This window comes from Colobus angolensis, unplaced genomic scaffold (assembly GCF_000951035.1).
Source record: "Colobus angolensis palliatus isolate OR3802 unplaced genomic scaffold, Cang.pa_1.0 Scaffold98, whole genome shotgun sequence".
Taxonomy (NCBI): Eukaryota; Metazoa; Chordata; class Mammalia; order Primates; family Cercopithecidae; genus Colobus; species Colobus angolensis.
Genome location: NW_012123820.1, coordinates 4,374,167 through 4,391,075, shown reverse-complemented (window position 1 = coordinate 4,391,075; position 16,909 = coordinate 4,374,167). Strand labels below are relative to the sequence as shown.

The 16,909-nt window shown below is 34.5% G+C and overlaps 1 protein-coding gene across 1 annotated transcript in view; it reads right to left on the bottom strand.

Annotated features, from left to right (window-relative positions):
• PVRL3 (poliovirus receptor-related 3) overlaps window positions 1–16,909 on the bottom strand; it is a 119,516-nt gene that overhangs the window by 78,943 nt on the left and 23,664 nt on the right. Inside the window, exon 2 of the mRNA XM_011932758.1 lies at window positions 5,828–6,169. Coding sequence (XP_011788148.1) covers window positions 5,828–6,169 — 342 coding nt within the window. The remainder of the gene's footprint in view (window positions 1–5,827; window positions 6,170–16,909) is intronic.

Below are 16,909 nucleotides of genomic sequence, written 5' to 3'. Positions count from 1 at the left end.
TGGCACAAGTATACATATGTAACAAACCTGCACATTATGCACATGTACCCTAGAACTTAAAGTATAATAAAAAAATAAAATAAAATAAAATAAAATAAAATAAATAAAAAAAATAAAAAACACTGTCTTTTGAACTTTCAACCTTTAACTCCTCATGTATCCAAAAGAACCAATTAAGGTTGCTGAATGTGTTCAATTACTTTTATTTACAACATATACTGCAAGGTCATCCTAACATGTACCATCACTAATAGTTAAGTTTATTGGAATGGACATACCACCTATCTTCTTCCAATATAAGAAAGTTCCTCAGCAGGGTAAAGTAACAATGTTAGAACCTCTCAATCTACTCGACCCCCAATATCTCTTATCTTTTCACATTTTCCAGCAATTGTTATGTGCTTCTGTGTCAATTCCTCAGTACTGACTTCATAAATTTTGTGTCCAGTCTTCAGTTTACTGTGTGCATTGAGTTTTTATTTCAATGATTTTTTTTTTTTCCCATTTCCAGGATTTCAAGTTGGTTCTTTCAGTACCATCTGTTCTTGATGGTACTGAAAGAACCAAATTTTGTTTCACATTTTACTTTGAAACCTATTTTTACTTCACATTTTACTCTCATAGATATGATTATTTTCCTTATGTAGTTCCTTTCATAAGATGCATTACTGTAAAATAACAAATGAAAAAGTACATGCAACACACGCAATGAACAATTTTAAACATCCATATAACCACCACACATCTTAACAAACATTATTACTGGAACCTCACAAGTCCCTCATATTCCTCTACTACAATTTAAAAACCTGCCTGCCTCAATGTGAAACTATTATATTGACTTTGGAGATCAACTGTTTATTTTTCATTCTAGTTCTACAACCAACTCATGCAAATCTAAACAACACGGTTTAGCCTGTTTCTGAACTTTTTAAGAATGGAATTGGACCACATATATTTTTGTACTTTTTCTTTGACTCAACTTTGTGTTCTGGAGATTCATTCATATTGGAACATTTAGCTTTAGCTTATTGTTTCTGGAATTCATTTTTTTACTTTTTTATTTTTAGACCATTTGGATTTATATACAATTGTATATATTATTAGTTTTAATTGCTTTATAGTGTATTAATGGACAATGGAGTTCCTGTTTCATCTGAACAATTTTACAAGAAACATTTCCATTCATGTATCTTAGTATATTTGTGCACAAGTATATCTTCAGAATTGCTACTACTTATTTTCAACTTTATCAGATAATTTCAAAAACCTTTCCAAAGTACCAATTTCCTCCCAGTCTTAGCACTCTTCCTGGTCCATATACTCACCAGTTGATATTGTCACCCAGCTGATATTGTCACAGACTTCTTAATGTTTGCAATCTGATAGGTATGTAATGGTATGCCACTGAGATTTTATGTTTAATATCTCAGATTATGAATGAGGTTGAAGATCTTTTCATATGTTTATGAGTCATTTGGAATCTTTTCTTCTGCAAAATGCCTATTATAGCCAGCTGTCTATTTTTTTCTGACTGGTGAGTAAAAGTTCTACATAGATTTGGGAAAACAGTCATTTGTGATTATACGTGGTGCAAATACTACATCCCTTAAATTTGGTTCTGCTACTACCACTCCATTGAAACTCTAATGTCATCAAAGACCCCTTATCTAAAACTCAACACTTTTATGTCTAGTCTCTTTAACTTTGTCGAATTTGATATTTGAGCACAGCTCTTCCCAATCAGTTGAAAAGAATTAAATCCTAATGTGTTAAAGTATTTGTTGTAAGTAATGAAGTAATTCCTAAGTTATGCATTTAGAATGATACTAGCTACGTGCTGTCCTTAGGAGAAACTAAAAAATAGTCAAAACATTTTCTGTAGGGCTTATTTCTTACTGTGGAAATGGTTGCTAGAGCAATATTTCCTTAAAAACTTTCCTGTCTTTTCTTCATATGATATTACTCTGCCTGAGTTCTTCTCATAACTCTCTCTGAGAACTCTTTATTTTTTCTAACCTCTTCCTTTAAATAAATAATCAGTCCTGGGCCTGCAATTACTTTTGTATCTCACTTAAAAACTTTTATCTGATAGACTACTACCCAGATGATTCTGAACTTTCCCCAATTTTAATACAAGGCTTGACGCCTCAGCTTCTAACTACCTACACTTGGTTATTTTCACCTATTAGCTCCTCAAACTCAAACTTAACACCAAAATCATTTTATCCTCCCAATCACCAACACCTGTTTTTCATTCATATGCGCCCATTCAACTAGCGGTAACATAATTTAATCACAAACTTTCAAAACCTATTATACTGTTCAAACTTTCCTTACTTCTTATATCCAATCAGATACAAAATTCTGCTAATTATTCTTCTGTAACAGTTCTTGTCTTCATTCATGTGGCAGAAATTACAAAATTAACTGTAAGTCTTCATGGCCTCACAGCTGAGATATTATGATTTAAGGACCTCTTCATTTCAAATGATCAAAAACACCAGACCCATCTTCCTAATCACAACTGTCATCACATTGCTCTCTAAATCAGGTCAGTTGTGAGTTAGGCATTCCTCTATGTGATGTGATCAAAGCAGTGTTTCTCAAACTTCACTGTATATACAAGTCACTGGGGAATCTTGCTAAAATGCAGACTATCATTCAATAAGCATAAGAGGGATCTGAAATTCTATATTTTTAACAAGTTCTCAAGTGATGCCAATGCTGCTGGTCCGTGAACTACATTTTAAATAGCAAGGGTCTGAGAATAGAAGACAGGTGAGAGGCAGTACAACTATTGAACACAAAGTATGAATTTCCAGTAACATAGAGCTCAAATTCCCTGTTCTAGCATTCAAGTTACTTTAATGTGGTCCTACTCTATAATTCCAAAATTTAATTCTTGTACTTTATGTAAATCCTTTGAACAACCAATAAATTACTTATTCAGTGTTCCACTAACACAGGGCTCTCAACAGGGGGTGATTTCCCACTAACTCCTGCTCCCCTCTTGAAGACACTTGGCAGTGTCTGGAGACATTATGAGCTTAACAACAAGGAATGCTATTGGCATTTAGTGGCATAGTGTTTAGAGGCCACAGATGCTGTCTACAACGAATAGTACAGCTCACTAAAACAAAGAATTCTGGCCCCAAATTTCAACAACACTGGGGTTAAGAAAATTTTCCCTTAATGTATAGTGGTCCCTTAGTATTCTGCAGTGGGAGGAGGGTCGGTTCCAGCATCCCTGAGTAAAACAAATCCGTGCATACTTAAGTCCTGCAGTTAGCCCTACAGAACCCGTGTACAGAAAGTCGGCCCTTCATATATGCAGGTTTCACATCCCACAAATACTCTATTTTCTACTTGCAGTTAGTTGAAAAAACATCCATGTATAAAGGGACCCACACAGCTCTAACCCATGATGTTCAAGGGTGAACTGCATATCGTTTTGTTTTCCCTGCCTTGGTTTACATACTATCACAATCCTAGAATACCATTTTCATATTCTTTCATTTTTGCCTACCCAAAACCTACTCACCACTGACTGACTCAACTACCTCTCCTACGAAATACTTCTTGATTACCAAGTTCACTAATCCATTCCTATATCCTACTCAAATAACACTGTATGACTGCTATATACTGGAAACTCTTATTGGTTTTAGGGACATAAAATTAGATTTTTAAATGCACAGTTACTCTCCAACACTTGTTTGTTTATAGTGCAGAAAACATTTATAATAGTGTGGTAACTGCTACAATAAAGGTATGTTCAACATAACAATGACAGCCAAAAAAGCATCAGATTTGGAGAAAGGGGTCAAGAATGGCTACTAAAAGGATGTGATTTGATGAATAATAGTTACATGGAAGAAAGAAAAGCCAGAAAAAAAGGCAATCCAGGCAGAAAGAGAAACACCCATAAAAACATAGGTCAAAAGAACTGCAAATAGTTTATGATGATGATAAGACTTGGGTTTTTGAAAAAACAGCAGCAAGGAGTACAACAAATGAAGCAAGAGAAGTAGGTATGGGCAAAATAATGACTAATCTTGTAACAAACAGCCTGGATTTTAAGCCAGTAAGTACTGTATTAATTTAGAGGGAACTACTACAATTTAAAGCAAAATGAAAAGTGATTTTATCCCTGTGAGCTTGCTCTTTTCACATGCAAGGTCCTTTTTTTTCTTTTTTCTTTTTGAGAGAGTCTCATTCTGTTGCCCAGGCTGGAGTGCAGTGGTGTAATCTCGGCTCACTGCAACTTCTGCCTCCCGGGTACAGGTGATTCTCAAGACCCAGCCACCCAACTAGCTGGGATTACAGGCATGCACTACCATGCCTGGCTAATTTTTGCATTTTTAGTAGAGATGGGGTTTTGCCATGTAGGCCAGGCTGGTACGACTCCTGACCTCAAGTGATCCACCTGCCTCTGCCTCCCAAAGTGCTGGGATTACAGGAGTGAGCCATACTTGTGATCATAAACATACTTTATGTTACCTTTTTTACTGATGTCCTGCACGTGAGTTTTCAGATATTCATGCCTTGCCTTCCAATCAGAAAATTTCTCAAAAATATAAATCTCTTAAATGTAAGTTATATGTCCCCACAGCTCTTAGGGCAGTGTCTTAAATATATTAAGCCTCAAATATCTAATTTTATATTAAAATATCTCTCAACATGAAAAAATATGTAATAAATTTGGACAAAATTGCTGTCCTATACTTCAGAGACACTAATATTATGTCCTTAAACATTGGAGCTATTAACTTGTTTGGTTCTCCAGGAAGCAGACACTGTGATGTGAGAAGTATAAAAGGTTTATCAGGGAGTGATAACTGGGAGAAAAGAGAGAAGGAAGATTCAATTGAGTAAATGGAGTTACCAGTACCCTGACAAAGTCTCCATTCAGGCCAATGGGCATATTCCATTAAAGGAGTCCCACTTTGGGTAAAAATCTTCACACTAATATCCTGTTCAGCCACTAGCCCCAAAAAGCGCTTACCCTTGGCTACCATTGCCTCACTCAGTCACTGGCCTGAGGTCACTCACAAAAAGAATAGCCCTGAAAACTGAAGTAATCTTAAAGGACCTAACAGCTGGAAGCTGTCAACTACCTACACTACTAGTAGCAGTCTGACTAAGAATCTAAGCAGTAGATCTTCATGTGAGCAGCCACCAGTTGCTATTGCTCCTCAATTTTCATTTCTATCGTTTCAAAAGTACTTATCAGCATTTCCAAATTGGTTTACATTTCACTGCAAGCAGCTTAAGGTTAATGAGCTTTTTCAACATTTTACCATAAACTTTAACAGGTATCATAGGAAACAGTGGAATATCACTATTATGAGTGAAAGCACAATATTCAGATACTTATGCAAATCTAAAATAGCAGGAATAAAATTTGATATGAAAAATTAAAACATGAGGTGTCAATGGCTCCTAGATGCAAAACTCAATTTTTTAAAAATGAAAAAACTTAAGATGGTTATTTAATTAAAGGCTGAAAATTTGAGGGGAGATAATGAAAATAAAGATGTTACAGAAACTCAGAACTTAAGATTATAATTAAAACTCATCACTATCTTTCATAGACACTAGCTAAAACTATGCAGCATTACACAGATAAGTAGGTATATACAGACAAGATTTTATTTAAAGGAAACCAAGAATCATAAATTTTAAGGATCTTGAAAAATCATATTTGAATTATTTTACTTTAAACCTAAAGTTAAATCAAATTTCAACCATTTTAATTTCTTAAAAATATTTTTATTATAATCTTCACCAGTATCACCAAAATACATAATTCAAGCATACCTACCCAACACAGTTACGGTTGTAGAGGACTGGGCATTTCCAAGCGGGAATGTAACAGCTTTGCAGATGTATTTTCCAGAATCAGAGAATCCTATGTTATGCAGAGTAATTGTTGCATCATTAAGTGAGTAATTTTTAAACAAGACTCTTCCTTGATATTCTCCTTGAACAGAGAATCCATATTGGGGATGGTGAACTGCAACAGTCTGTGAACTTTTGCCATGTATCTTCTCCCATGAAATCTGCGTTATGGTTTCATTTACTTCAATTAAACACTTTAATGAAACATTCTTTCCCCATACTGCTGTGACATGTGGCTCCACAATAATTGGTCCAGCTAAGGCACCTATGGAGGGAAAAAAAACTATTACAATTCTTAAAATAGAAAAAAGCTGTCAACACTCTCCTCCCTTCCTGACCCCCTCTGTAATTATCTCTAGCTGCACACACACACACACACAGACACACACACATGCACACACACACACATGCACGCACATGCACCACACACAAAACTTACAACTAACAAAAAGAAATGAACCACGTGTTTTCTGGGCTTGATATGAGATCCAAATGTGACTATCAAATAAATTAACAATACGTTATCAAATAAATGAACAATACGCTATCAAATAAATTAACAATAGCAATATGTGTTGCAGTGAAAAAAAGCACTAGATTAGGACCGAGTTGACTTGGAAGCATGATCCTTCCCCAGTTAAACCTTCACATGAGTTCCCAGCTCTGGTTGACACTTTGCAGCCTTGAGAGAGAGACTGAGGTAGAAGATTCAGTTACGTCATGCCTGGATTCCTGGCACACAGAAACTGACAGATAATACATGGATATTGTTTTAAAGCCACTATGTTTTGGGGTAAATTTTTTACACGGCAATAGATAACTTACGCATGTAGGATCTCCCAAACCAAATAAAAGACTAAAGTATCTTTTTTGGAGGATGCCTATATCAAGTATCTCTACTGAAAAGTCATTAAAGACAGATCAATTGCCAGAAAATATTAATGAAGAAATGTTTATATAAATGTAAAATAATTTTGTTTTCTCCATTTCAGGGTTAAGAAAAAAAATTTCACAAGCAAAAGTTAAAAATGAAATCAAACTTCTTCCATATAATATATATTTCCTTCCCAAAAGCAATAGAGCAAAACTTAAAATGTTTTGAGGGAAATAAAACTAACATTCATAACTACTATAGTCAAGCAAGATGCTGCTCATTGATAAGTATATTAGAATATGTGTAACAAGTCCTTGGAGATCTACCACTCACATATGCGCCCTAACAAAATAAAAGAACAAATACACAAACCAAGAAATAAACCATTAAGCACTCAAAAATGGAAATTGTATAAACAATACCTTTAAAAGTTACATCTAATTAATATTTTTAAATGAATACTAAAATGCAGAAGGGTACCACTAGATAAGAAAAATGCATTTAAACATGTTCAAACACATCCAAATGTTTTTAAAAAAAACTTCATGCAATATTATTTCCATGACTCTTTTTTAGAGGAAAAAACAAAAACAAAAAAGTAAATTAGAAGGCAAATTTTATCACCTAAGAGATGACTGAGGATATTACAAAAAGGGACTGCCATTGACGCTAACTACACTTAACAGCTACAAATTTAAAAGTTTCAGTTTTTTAACCATTGCTTCAAAAAAGTATCAGGCCCTGAAAATTTACTATCATGTTCTATAATGCTAGAGTACAGATAATTACTAAGCTTTTAAAATTAATCCAAGACACATGAAATGTGAAAGTATTCTAATGTAGTTTAGCAATCTATCACAAGCTTGGTATTTTACAAACAAATAAAAAAGTAGTCTCATGAATATTAATAAAAAATGTCATTTATTATGAAATAATAGCTCTGTATTTAAGAAAACTACACAGCCGAGTAGGACTATTCTAAGAACAAAAGGACATTTTTAGACTACTCATCACATTAAAAGCTCACACGACTCTCTTATTTGATATTACAAAGGTATTTAATAAAACATTTACTATCTGATTTTAAAAAGAAAATCTAACTAAGAAAAGGACTCTGAAGTAGATTATTTTCAAATCAGCAGCCATTATCAGCACTAAAGAGAAAGAGGCATGGCTATTAAAAAAAGATCAAGACAAGATGGTGCACTATCATTACCATTGTTCAACTGAGACTGGAAATTCAATCCAGTGTAAAAAGAAAAAGGAAACAATAAATATTAGGAAGGAACAGAAAGAATTATTATTTGAAAAATCTATTACCTGAAAAATCCAAGATGATGAAATGAAATGAAAGGCTACTAGAACCAATAATGTGGTTGCTTATAAACATATGCAAAATGTATATGAACTATATAATCAGTATGTTATAAAGGGTGACATCTTTACACATTTATTGCAGAAAAGGGTTTAATTTGTAAACATTAATATTTAAAACATTCATGAATAAAATTGTAAAAAACTTATAAACCTGACTTGAAAAAATAGCAGCTATGCCATATTCCTAGGTAGGAAAACTTATTTACATGTCAATTCTCCCCATATTAATACACAAATGCAATACAATTATAGTGAAAACCCTGATAAAAATTTTTACAAAACAGAGTAGAAATAAGTGCCAAAAATATTTCAAAACACTAACAGACTACTGAAGAGGGAAAATGTTAAAGTAAAATTAATAAAAATTTGGCATTAGTAACATAAAATAATTGAAAGTACACAAACAGACCTATATATAATAGGACATGGTATATGATAAAGCTAGTATTTTGAGTGGGGAAATAATATATTAGTCAAGAAATGCTGAAAGAGCATCAGCAAAATACTTGGAAAAATACAGACCGCTCTTTTATACTAAACACTGAAAGAAAAAAAAAACCCTAGATGGACTGAAGACCTAAAAGTAAAACATTACTGCCTGTACATATGTATGCAGATAAAACTTTCTGTGTATTTTGTCAAATAATTACCCTAATTACCCTAGAAAGGTAAACTTAACATTACTGAGGACTAAAGAAAGAATTTCTAGTTTTTATTTTATCCCCTTCAGATGGAGGTAAAATAACAAGAATTAAAAAATGGAGTAAGAGAAGTTTTATGGAGTGAATGTTTGTGTCCTCCCTAAAATTCATTCTGAAGCTCTGACCTCAATGGTAGTTATTTGGTAGGCCTCTGTCTGATAATCAGGTTTAAATAAAGTCATACAGGTGGGGCTCCCCATGATGGGATTGGTGTCCTTAAAACAAAGAAAGGAGAGCTCACTCCCTCACTTTTTCTAGGCCACATGAGGAAACAGTGAGAAAGTGATTGTCTAAAATCCAGGCTTCTCATCAAGAACTGGATCTGCTGGCACATGGATCTTGGACTTCCCAACCTCCCCAACTGTGAGAAATAAATGCTGTTTAAGCTGCCCATTTTACGGTATTTTGTTACAGCAGCCTGCAATGGTTTGGATGTTCTGTCCCCTCCAAATTTCATGTTGAAATGTGACCTCCCATATTGGAGATGGACCTAATGAGAGGTATTTGGGTCACAGGAGTGAAGCCCTCATTAATAGCTTGGTGCTGTCCCTGTGGTAATGAGTGAGTTTCCACTCTCTGCGTTCAAGGAGAGGAGATCTGGCTGTTTAAAAGAGGCTGGCACTTTCCCACTTTCTTTTGCTTTACATAACATGTTGGCTCCCCTTCACCTTCACCCATGATTCTAAGCTTCCTGAGGCCTCACCAGAAACAGATGCCAGCACCATGTTTCCTATGCAGCCTGAAGAATGGTGAGCCAAAATAAGCCTGTTTCCTTTAAAATTACCAGTATCAGGTATTCCTTTATAGCAACACGAATGGACTATAATACACACCCCAAGTTGACTAAGACAGGGAGTATGTCTTAGTTATGTTTTAATTAGCCAGAGTTCTGTTGTTGCAAATAAAAGAATCTAATACATTTCCATTCCTGGATGAAATCCAAATGTTAAAAACCACTTCTGAATAAGATTTTCCCCCATGGAATCTTAAAACTGTGGAGAAACAGATTTTCTGTTGTGGTTCTTAAACCAAAGTCCAAATTAGAAAGCCTCACTACTCAGAGACTACCAATCTTTAAGCCTACTACTACTTCCTCCCTCTACTTTCCCACATTAAACTGAGTTTAACTGGAGAGCAGAAAGGTCCTGGAGAAACGTAAATGTTTATTATTAAAGAGCTAAATTATTTAAAGTAAGTTAATCACTACTGCTTATGTAAGTCTAGAATATAAAGAGGCAAAGGAATAGCAAAGAATTGAATCTTACATATCTAGCAAGACTCCAACTTTGTCATAAGGTGGTCCTAGCTACTGTACACTCCAGACATGAAGGAAAACCATAATAAAATAGGATACTCTGTTTCTACTCTGTCTTCCTGATTTAAAAGTTTAGTTTTGCATCATGAGCTAATTAATTAAATTGAACTCCTTATTTCAGAGAAAGAGACAGACAGCATTTATTCTCCTATCTGTAGCTCCACAAAAACACTACAACCATGAAAACACAACTCTTTGGAGTCTTCATGTGTCTTTGAACAGTCATTCAGTCAGTATTTACAGAGTGCCAGGGAGATACAAAACATTTGTAAATACACACATTCAAGATGTTTGCGACAGAAAAGAAAATGTAATGACGTATATAACTGCTATGGGTTATTAAAAAATGGGTTATAAAAAAAAATGAAGTGAGATCCACATTACAGATCACACTAAAAGTGTTTGAAATGGAAGTATGAATAAAATGGCAACCATTCCCTTTCTTTCTTCCCTGACTCTCAGAAATGAACCAAGAAGTAACAGAAACCGTCACAAACTTTTGATACTACACTTTTTAAAACTCTGATGCTATCTTTTACCACATTTCACTTCTCAATCTACAGTAATAGCATGCATATTGGACATTTCAATTCCCAGGATCTTTCAAATGTTAAGATCTACACAATGGGTATATGCAAATATGCTATAAATGAAACATTTATTTTAGTCTGTGTCCAACTACACACCTTTGAAAATCTCTAAGATATGAATCCTTTCAGAATCCTCAAAATTTAGAATAATTTAGAGGCAACTAATAAAATATACATTAACAAACTAGCAATGTGATAGCATATAGTTGTCCTCAAAAATTTCAACATACTTCAACAAAATACATTTTGGAAGAATAAAATTTATCACCAGTACATTCAGTAATTAACCTGATTTGTTTTAAACTGATAGGTAAGTCATGTCAACTCCGTAAATAAAACAAAAAGGTTTTCCAATAAAATCTCCAAACAATACTCAAACAGAAATAACCATGTAAGAATAAAACCAAGTGAATTAAATAACGTACTTAACACTATAAACTGCAAACAAATATTATCAGAGTATGAAAGAATCTCTAACTTCATCTCATGTCATAACTAGAAATAATTCTGGAATTAAAGGTTTCTATGTTCTAAGGAGAAACCTGGGTCACGTGCCAAAAACTGTTTGAGAAAACCAACCATTTCTTCATTCATTCATTGGTATGTGTTGGGTGAACACTTTGTGCCAGGCACTGCCCTAGGTGCTAAGCCATTAGAGAGTTTGCATTTTAATGAGGAAACAGACAATTAGCAAGGCAGTAAAAATACAGAGAACAAAGGTGTAAATGTCAAGGATCCATAGTGCATCCTAACATTTAACTTGCGTAGCATCAATAAAGCTGTCCAGGGAAGCAGGAGGGGAACCAAGAGGGTATCCTATACATTAAGCGAAGAAAGTACCTAGAGAGTGCTCAATTATTCCAAATGCTGCTAAGAAGTTTAAAAAAAAAAAAAAGCACTAATAAGTAACCACTGAATTTAGCAACGGTTTTGGTGGAGTGGTGAGAATAAAAGCTTGATGTGAAATAGAATAGAGATTGCTCCTTTCAGACATGAAGGAGTAACAAGATTTATCCTTTTGCCTGAAACAACCATTTCAAGTTAATAGTCAACAGGCAGGGAAGTTCTAATCCCTCAGAGGCAGTAGACAAAGTGAAGCACAAGGACAGAGAAACTAAATAGAGCTAGGCAGTCTTGGAGTTATATCCAAAATCGTACTGAAGGTTCTAGCCAGTACAATCAAGCAAGAAAAATAAATAAATTTCAAATCAAAAAGGAACAAATGAAATGTCTTTATTCACAGAAAACACAATTGTCTTTAGAGAAAATATGATGGAATCTACAATAAAGCTACTATGACAAGGGTGTTCAGCAAGGACAGTAGTAGCCCTTATGCAGGACCTAAGACCAATATACACATATTGATTGTATTTCTATGCATTAGCAGCAGAAAATTAGAAAATAAAAATTGTAAAACATTGCTAGCTAGAATAGCATCAAAAGTAGAAAATAAGGGCTGGGTGCAGTGGCTCACCACTTTGGGAGGCTGAGGCAGGTAAATTGCTTGAGCTCAGGAATTTGAGACCAGCCTGGGCAATATAGCCAAACCCCGTCTCTACAAAAAATACTAAGTTAGCCAGGCATGGTGGCTGGGGTACCAGCTATTCAGGAGGCTGAGGTGGGAGGATCGCTTGAGCCTGGGAGGCAGAGGTTGCAACGAGCCAAGATCGTGCAATTGCACTCCAGCCTGGGTGACAGAGCAAGACCCTGTCTCAAAAAAAAAAAAAAAAGAAAAAGAAAAAGAAAAAAAGGTGAAATACAGATAAATCTGACCAAAGGTGTGAAAAAATTGTACAGTTAAAATTGTAAAATTTGCTGAGAGAAATTAAAGATTATCTAAAGAAATGGAGAGACATACTGTATTCATGGATCAGAAGATACAACATTATTAACACATTAATTCTAAATTGATCTACAGATTTAACACAATGAAATTCCCATCTTTATTAGAAACTGACAAGTTGTCCTAAAATTTATCTAGAAATGCAAATATCTGTGACCTTAGGTTAGGCACCTATTTCTTACATATGTCACTAAAAGCACAATGAGTGAGCTTCATCAAAATAAAAAAAATTCTGCTCTTCGACACTTAAACCACTAATTAGGAGAAAATCCTTGCAAAACATGCATCTAGTAAAGGATTTATATCTGTTAAGATTCAAAACACATAAAGAACTCCCAAAACTGTGGTAAACCCATACAATGAAATATTAGTCAGCAATACAAAGGGACATCCAACTAGCAATAGCGGCAACTTCCCCAGCTTGATAAAGAACATCTACAGAACAAAACACCCACAGCCAATATCATACTTAATGTCAAGAAACTAGAATCTTTCCAGTTAAGATTAGAAATAGGCAAGGATTTTCCTCTCACTACTCCTTTTTCAACAGCATACTAGAAGTCCTTACTAAAGTAATAAGACAAGAAAAGGCAAGTAATAAACGTATACTGATTAGAAAGGAAGAAATAAAACTGTCATTGTTTGTGGGTGATGAAAAAGCTCCTGGAGCTAATAATCAATTATAGCAAGGTTACAGAATGCAAAGTTAAAATAAAAAAAAAAAAAGTCAATCACTTTCTTATGTACCAGTAATGATCAAGTGGAATTTGAAGTTAAAAACACAGTACCATTTACATAGCACCCAAAACAATAAAATGCTTAGGTATAAATCTAACAAAATATGTATAAGATCTACCTGCAGAAAACTACAATTCTGAGAAAACAAAATAACTAAATAAATGGAGCGCTATTTCATGTTCTTGAATAGGAAGACTCAATATTGTCAAGATACTAGTTCTTCCCAACTTGATCTACAGATTCAACATTCCAATCAAAATCTCAGCTAGCAACAAACTGATCCTAAAATGTATATGGAGAGACAAAAGACCCGGCATAGTCAACACAACGTTGAAGAAGAACAAAGTCAGAGGACTTACATTATCTGACTTCGAGACTTACCATAAAGTTACTGTGAGCAAGACCATGTGGTACTGGCTAAAGAATAGAGAGGTCAGCGGAACAGAATAGAGTCCCAAAACAGACTCATACAGCCTTTATATGTTAACTTTGATTTCTAACAAAAGAGCAAAGGCAATGTAATAAAGAAAAGATCTTTTCAACAAATGATGCTGGAACAACCAGACATCCACAAACAAATAAATAATTCTAGACATAGATTTTACAAAAATTAACTTGAAATAGAAAATAAACCTAAGTATAAAATGCAAAACTATAAAAACCCTAGAAGACAACAGAGCAAAAAAAACTAGATGACCTTAGATATGACAATAATGTTTTAGATGCAACACCAAAGGTATGATCCATAAAAGAAACTCTTGATAAGCTAGGCTGCTCTGCAAAACACACTATAAAGAGAATAAAAAGACAAGTCATGCTTAAAGTTACTGATCTTGAATTATAGCAGCATTGACCAGCTTTCAGCTGCCTGAGTGGAGGCGTGAAGAAGGCACAGAGCAAGATTTAACCCGGGTTGGACATTTTACCAGGCATGCACAATTTAAAAGAGAAACAGGCAAGGGAGTTGATGGTGTAGACAAATAAGTAATTTTAATGATAGATTATGAACTTTAAGTTGGTCAAGAAGTTGGGGAGGAGGAAGTAGGATGAAAGGATTATAGAAACCAATATAGCTAAAGAATTATTGCAAATGAGGTACTAAGTGGGATGAGGTGGAAAATGAGAGATGATGGGTGGATAGTGGGAAAGTTAATTTCTCTGGGACTCAGTCTTAATGTTTATAAAATGGCTCATCACCTTAAGATTGTACATTCTTGAAAACTGTCAAAAAGCTTTTATATACACCATTTCTACTGATCTCCACATCCAAACCCTTGCCCCTAAAAAACCACCCTGTTAGGCGCAGGTAATTTTTTTTCCATATGACAGATCAAGAATCAAAAAGGTCAAGACTTACCCTGGGTCACATAAATAATAAGGGACAGTATAATTTGCCATAGTCCAGAGGATCAAGGAAGACTTTGCTAGATGTGACATTTAAGCTATCCCTTGAAGGCTCATATTTTCATAGGCTGAGAAGACCATTCCGTGCCAAGCAAAGATTCAGTATGAGGCCAAAATATGTAAGTACAAATAAGGCTGAAAAGCAAGGCTGAATACAAAATGGGAAAGGATAGTAATCTGAAATGGCACAAAGAACTAGAACTAAAGTCTTGTAATTACTCTCTGGCACATTGCTTAGCATTTTCTAAAACAGTACTGTCTCAGTCACTAGCCACATGTGGCTATTTAAATTTAAATTAGGTTTTCAGTTATAAGCCATATTTCAAGTACTCAATTTCCACAATTAGCTAGTGACAATCATACTGAACAGTATAGCTACATTACATTTGCATCACTGCAGAAAGTTCTAGATAACACAATTCTAGAATAGAAATTCAATAAAAGTCAACTTCCTTTCTAAATAAAGGTTTACAGGTTTCTATGAAGCTAAAAAATTCAGCTTCAAATAATTTTTAAAAGTTTACATTTCTATACTTACACATAACCAATATAGTGAATAACAGATACAGAAAATGGCAAATTTCTACAAAAATATTTCGTACACATTAATACTAACTATAAAGTTAATCCTACTGTATCACGGTATTTTTAATAATCTTTCAGTAGCAATTTCAGGCTTTTATAAAATGTTCTTTCTAAAATGGGGTTTTCATCATCTATTCTCAAACAATTGCCCTGTTTTAATTTCAAATAAGGACAGTATCTTGATTTAACCACGTTAAGTAAGGGTTTTCTTTAGTTGAATTTACTGTATGGGTGAAAGCACAATTTCTTCATATTTTCAGAAGAGAAGCACAAAACTTTGTAACAGGAAGAGACCTTAGAAGGTATCTGATATAACCTCATTTTACAGCGATACTGATCGGCTGTTCTTACATGCCTGGTTAGTGGCAAAACATAGATAAGCAGCAGCCTCTTGGCTTTCAACAGTTATCTTCCCAACTCCCTCATGTTAGGCACAATATGAGTAAAACTGAATGTTTTATAGAAAGAAAATCTAGAAGAACTACTAGTCACGACATTCAAAATCTCAATGATCTTCAAATTACAAAGGTAGAGAGGTATTGCAGTTCTTAAACCAAGCACTATGGCAAGTAAAATGCAGAGGCAGAGTTTTCATAGCAATTATTCAGATTCTACTCTTTCCATTCCCACTTCAACCTGTGAAACTGTTGCAATTTTAAAATACTAATGAATTATTTTCAAAATAATTTTAAAATTAGTTTTTTAAAAAAAGTTAGTTTAAATTACTATTTAAATTTTTAAGTGAGTTTTAATCCTAATAAAATGTATTCCCAAAAGTATCACAAAAATTATACTACAGGATGAGTATCCCTTATCTGAAATGCTTAGGACAAGATGTGTTTCAAATTTTGGGTTTTTTTTTTTTTTAAATTTTGAAATATTTGCATATACATGATGAGATATCTTGGGAATAGGACCAAAGCCTAAACACAAAATTCATTTATGGCCCGGTGCGGTGGCTCACGCCTGTAATCCCAACACTTTAGAAGGCCGAGGCGGGTGGATAACAAGGTCAGAAGATGGAGACCATCCTGGCTAACATGGTGAAACTCCATCTCTACTAAAAATACAAAAAAAATTAGCTGGGCATGGTGGCAGGCGCCTGTAGTCCCAGCTACTCGGGAGGCCGAGGCAGGAGAATGGTGTGAACCTGGGAGGCAGAGCCTGCAGTGAGCCGAGATCGCGCCACTGCACTCCAGCGTGGGCGACTGAGCAAGACTCCGTCTCAGAAAAAACAAACAAACAAAAAATTCATTTATGTTTCATATACACCTTACACATACAGCTTGAAAGTAATTTTACACAGTATTTTTTAAAATTTTGTGCATGAAAGCAAGTCTGTGTGCACTGAACCATCAGAGAACAAAGGTGTCAGCTGTGGAAATTTTCAAATTTTAGAGCATTTCAAATTTTGTGAACTTGTAAATATCTTCTTAGAAGTTGACAATGTAAGGAACTAGCACTTTAGAGACAAAAATCTACCAATTCTCATAAACGATAGCCTTCTATAATGGTACAGGTAATAATTTGTATACAACATGTCAACATTCATTAATAATCCGAAAATCTCAAACTTGC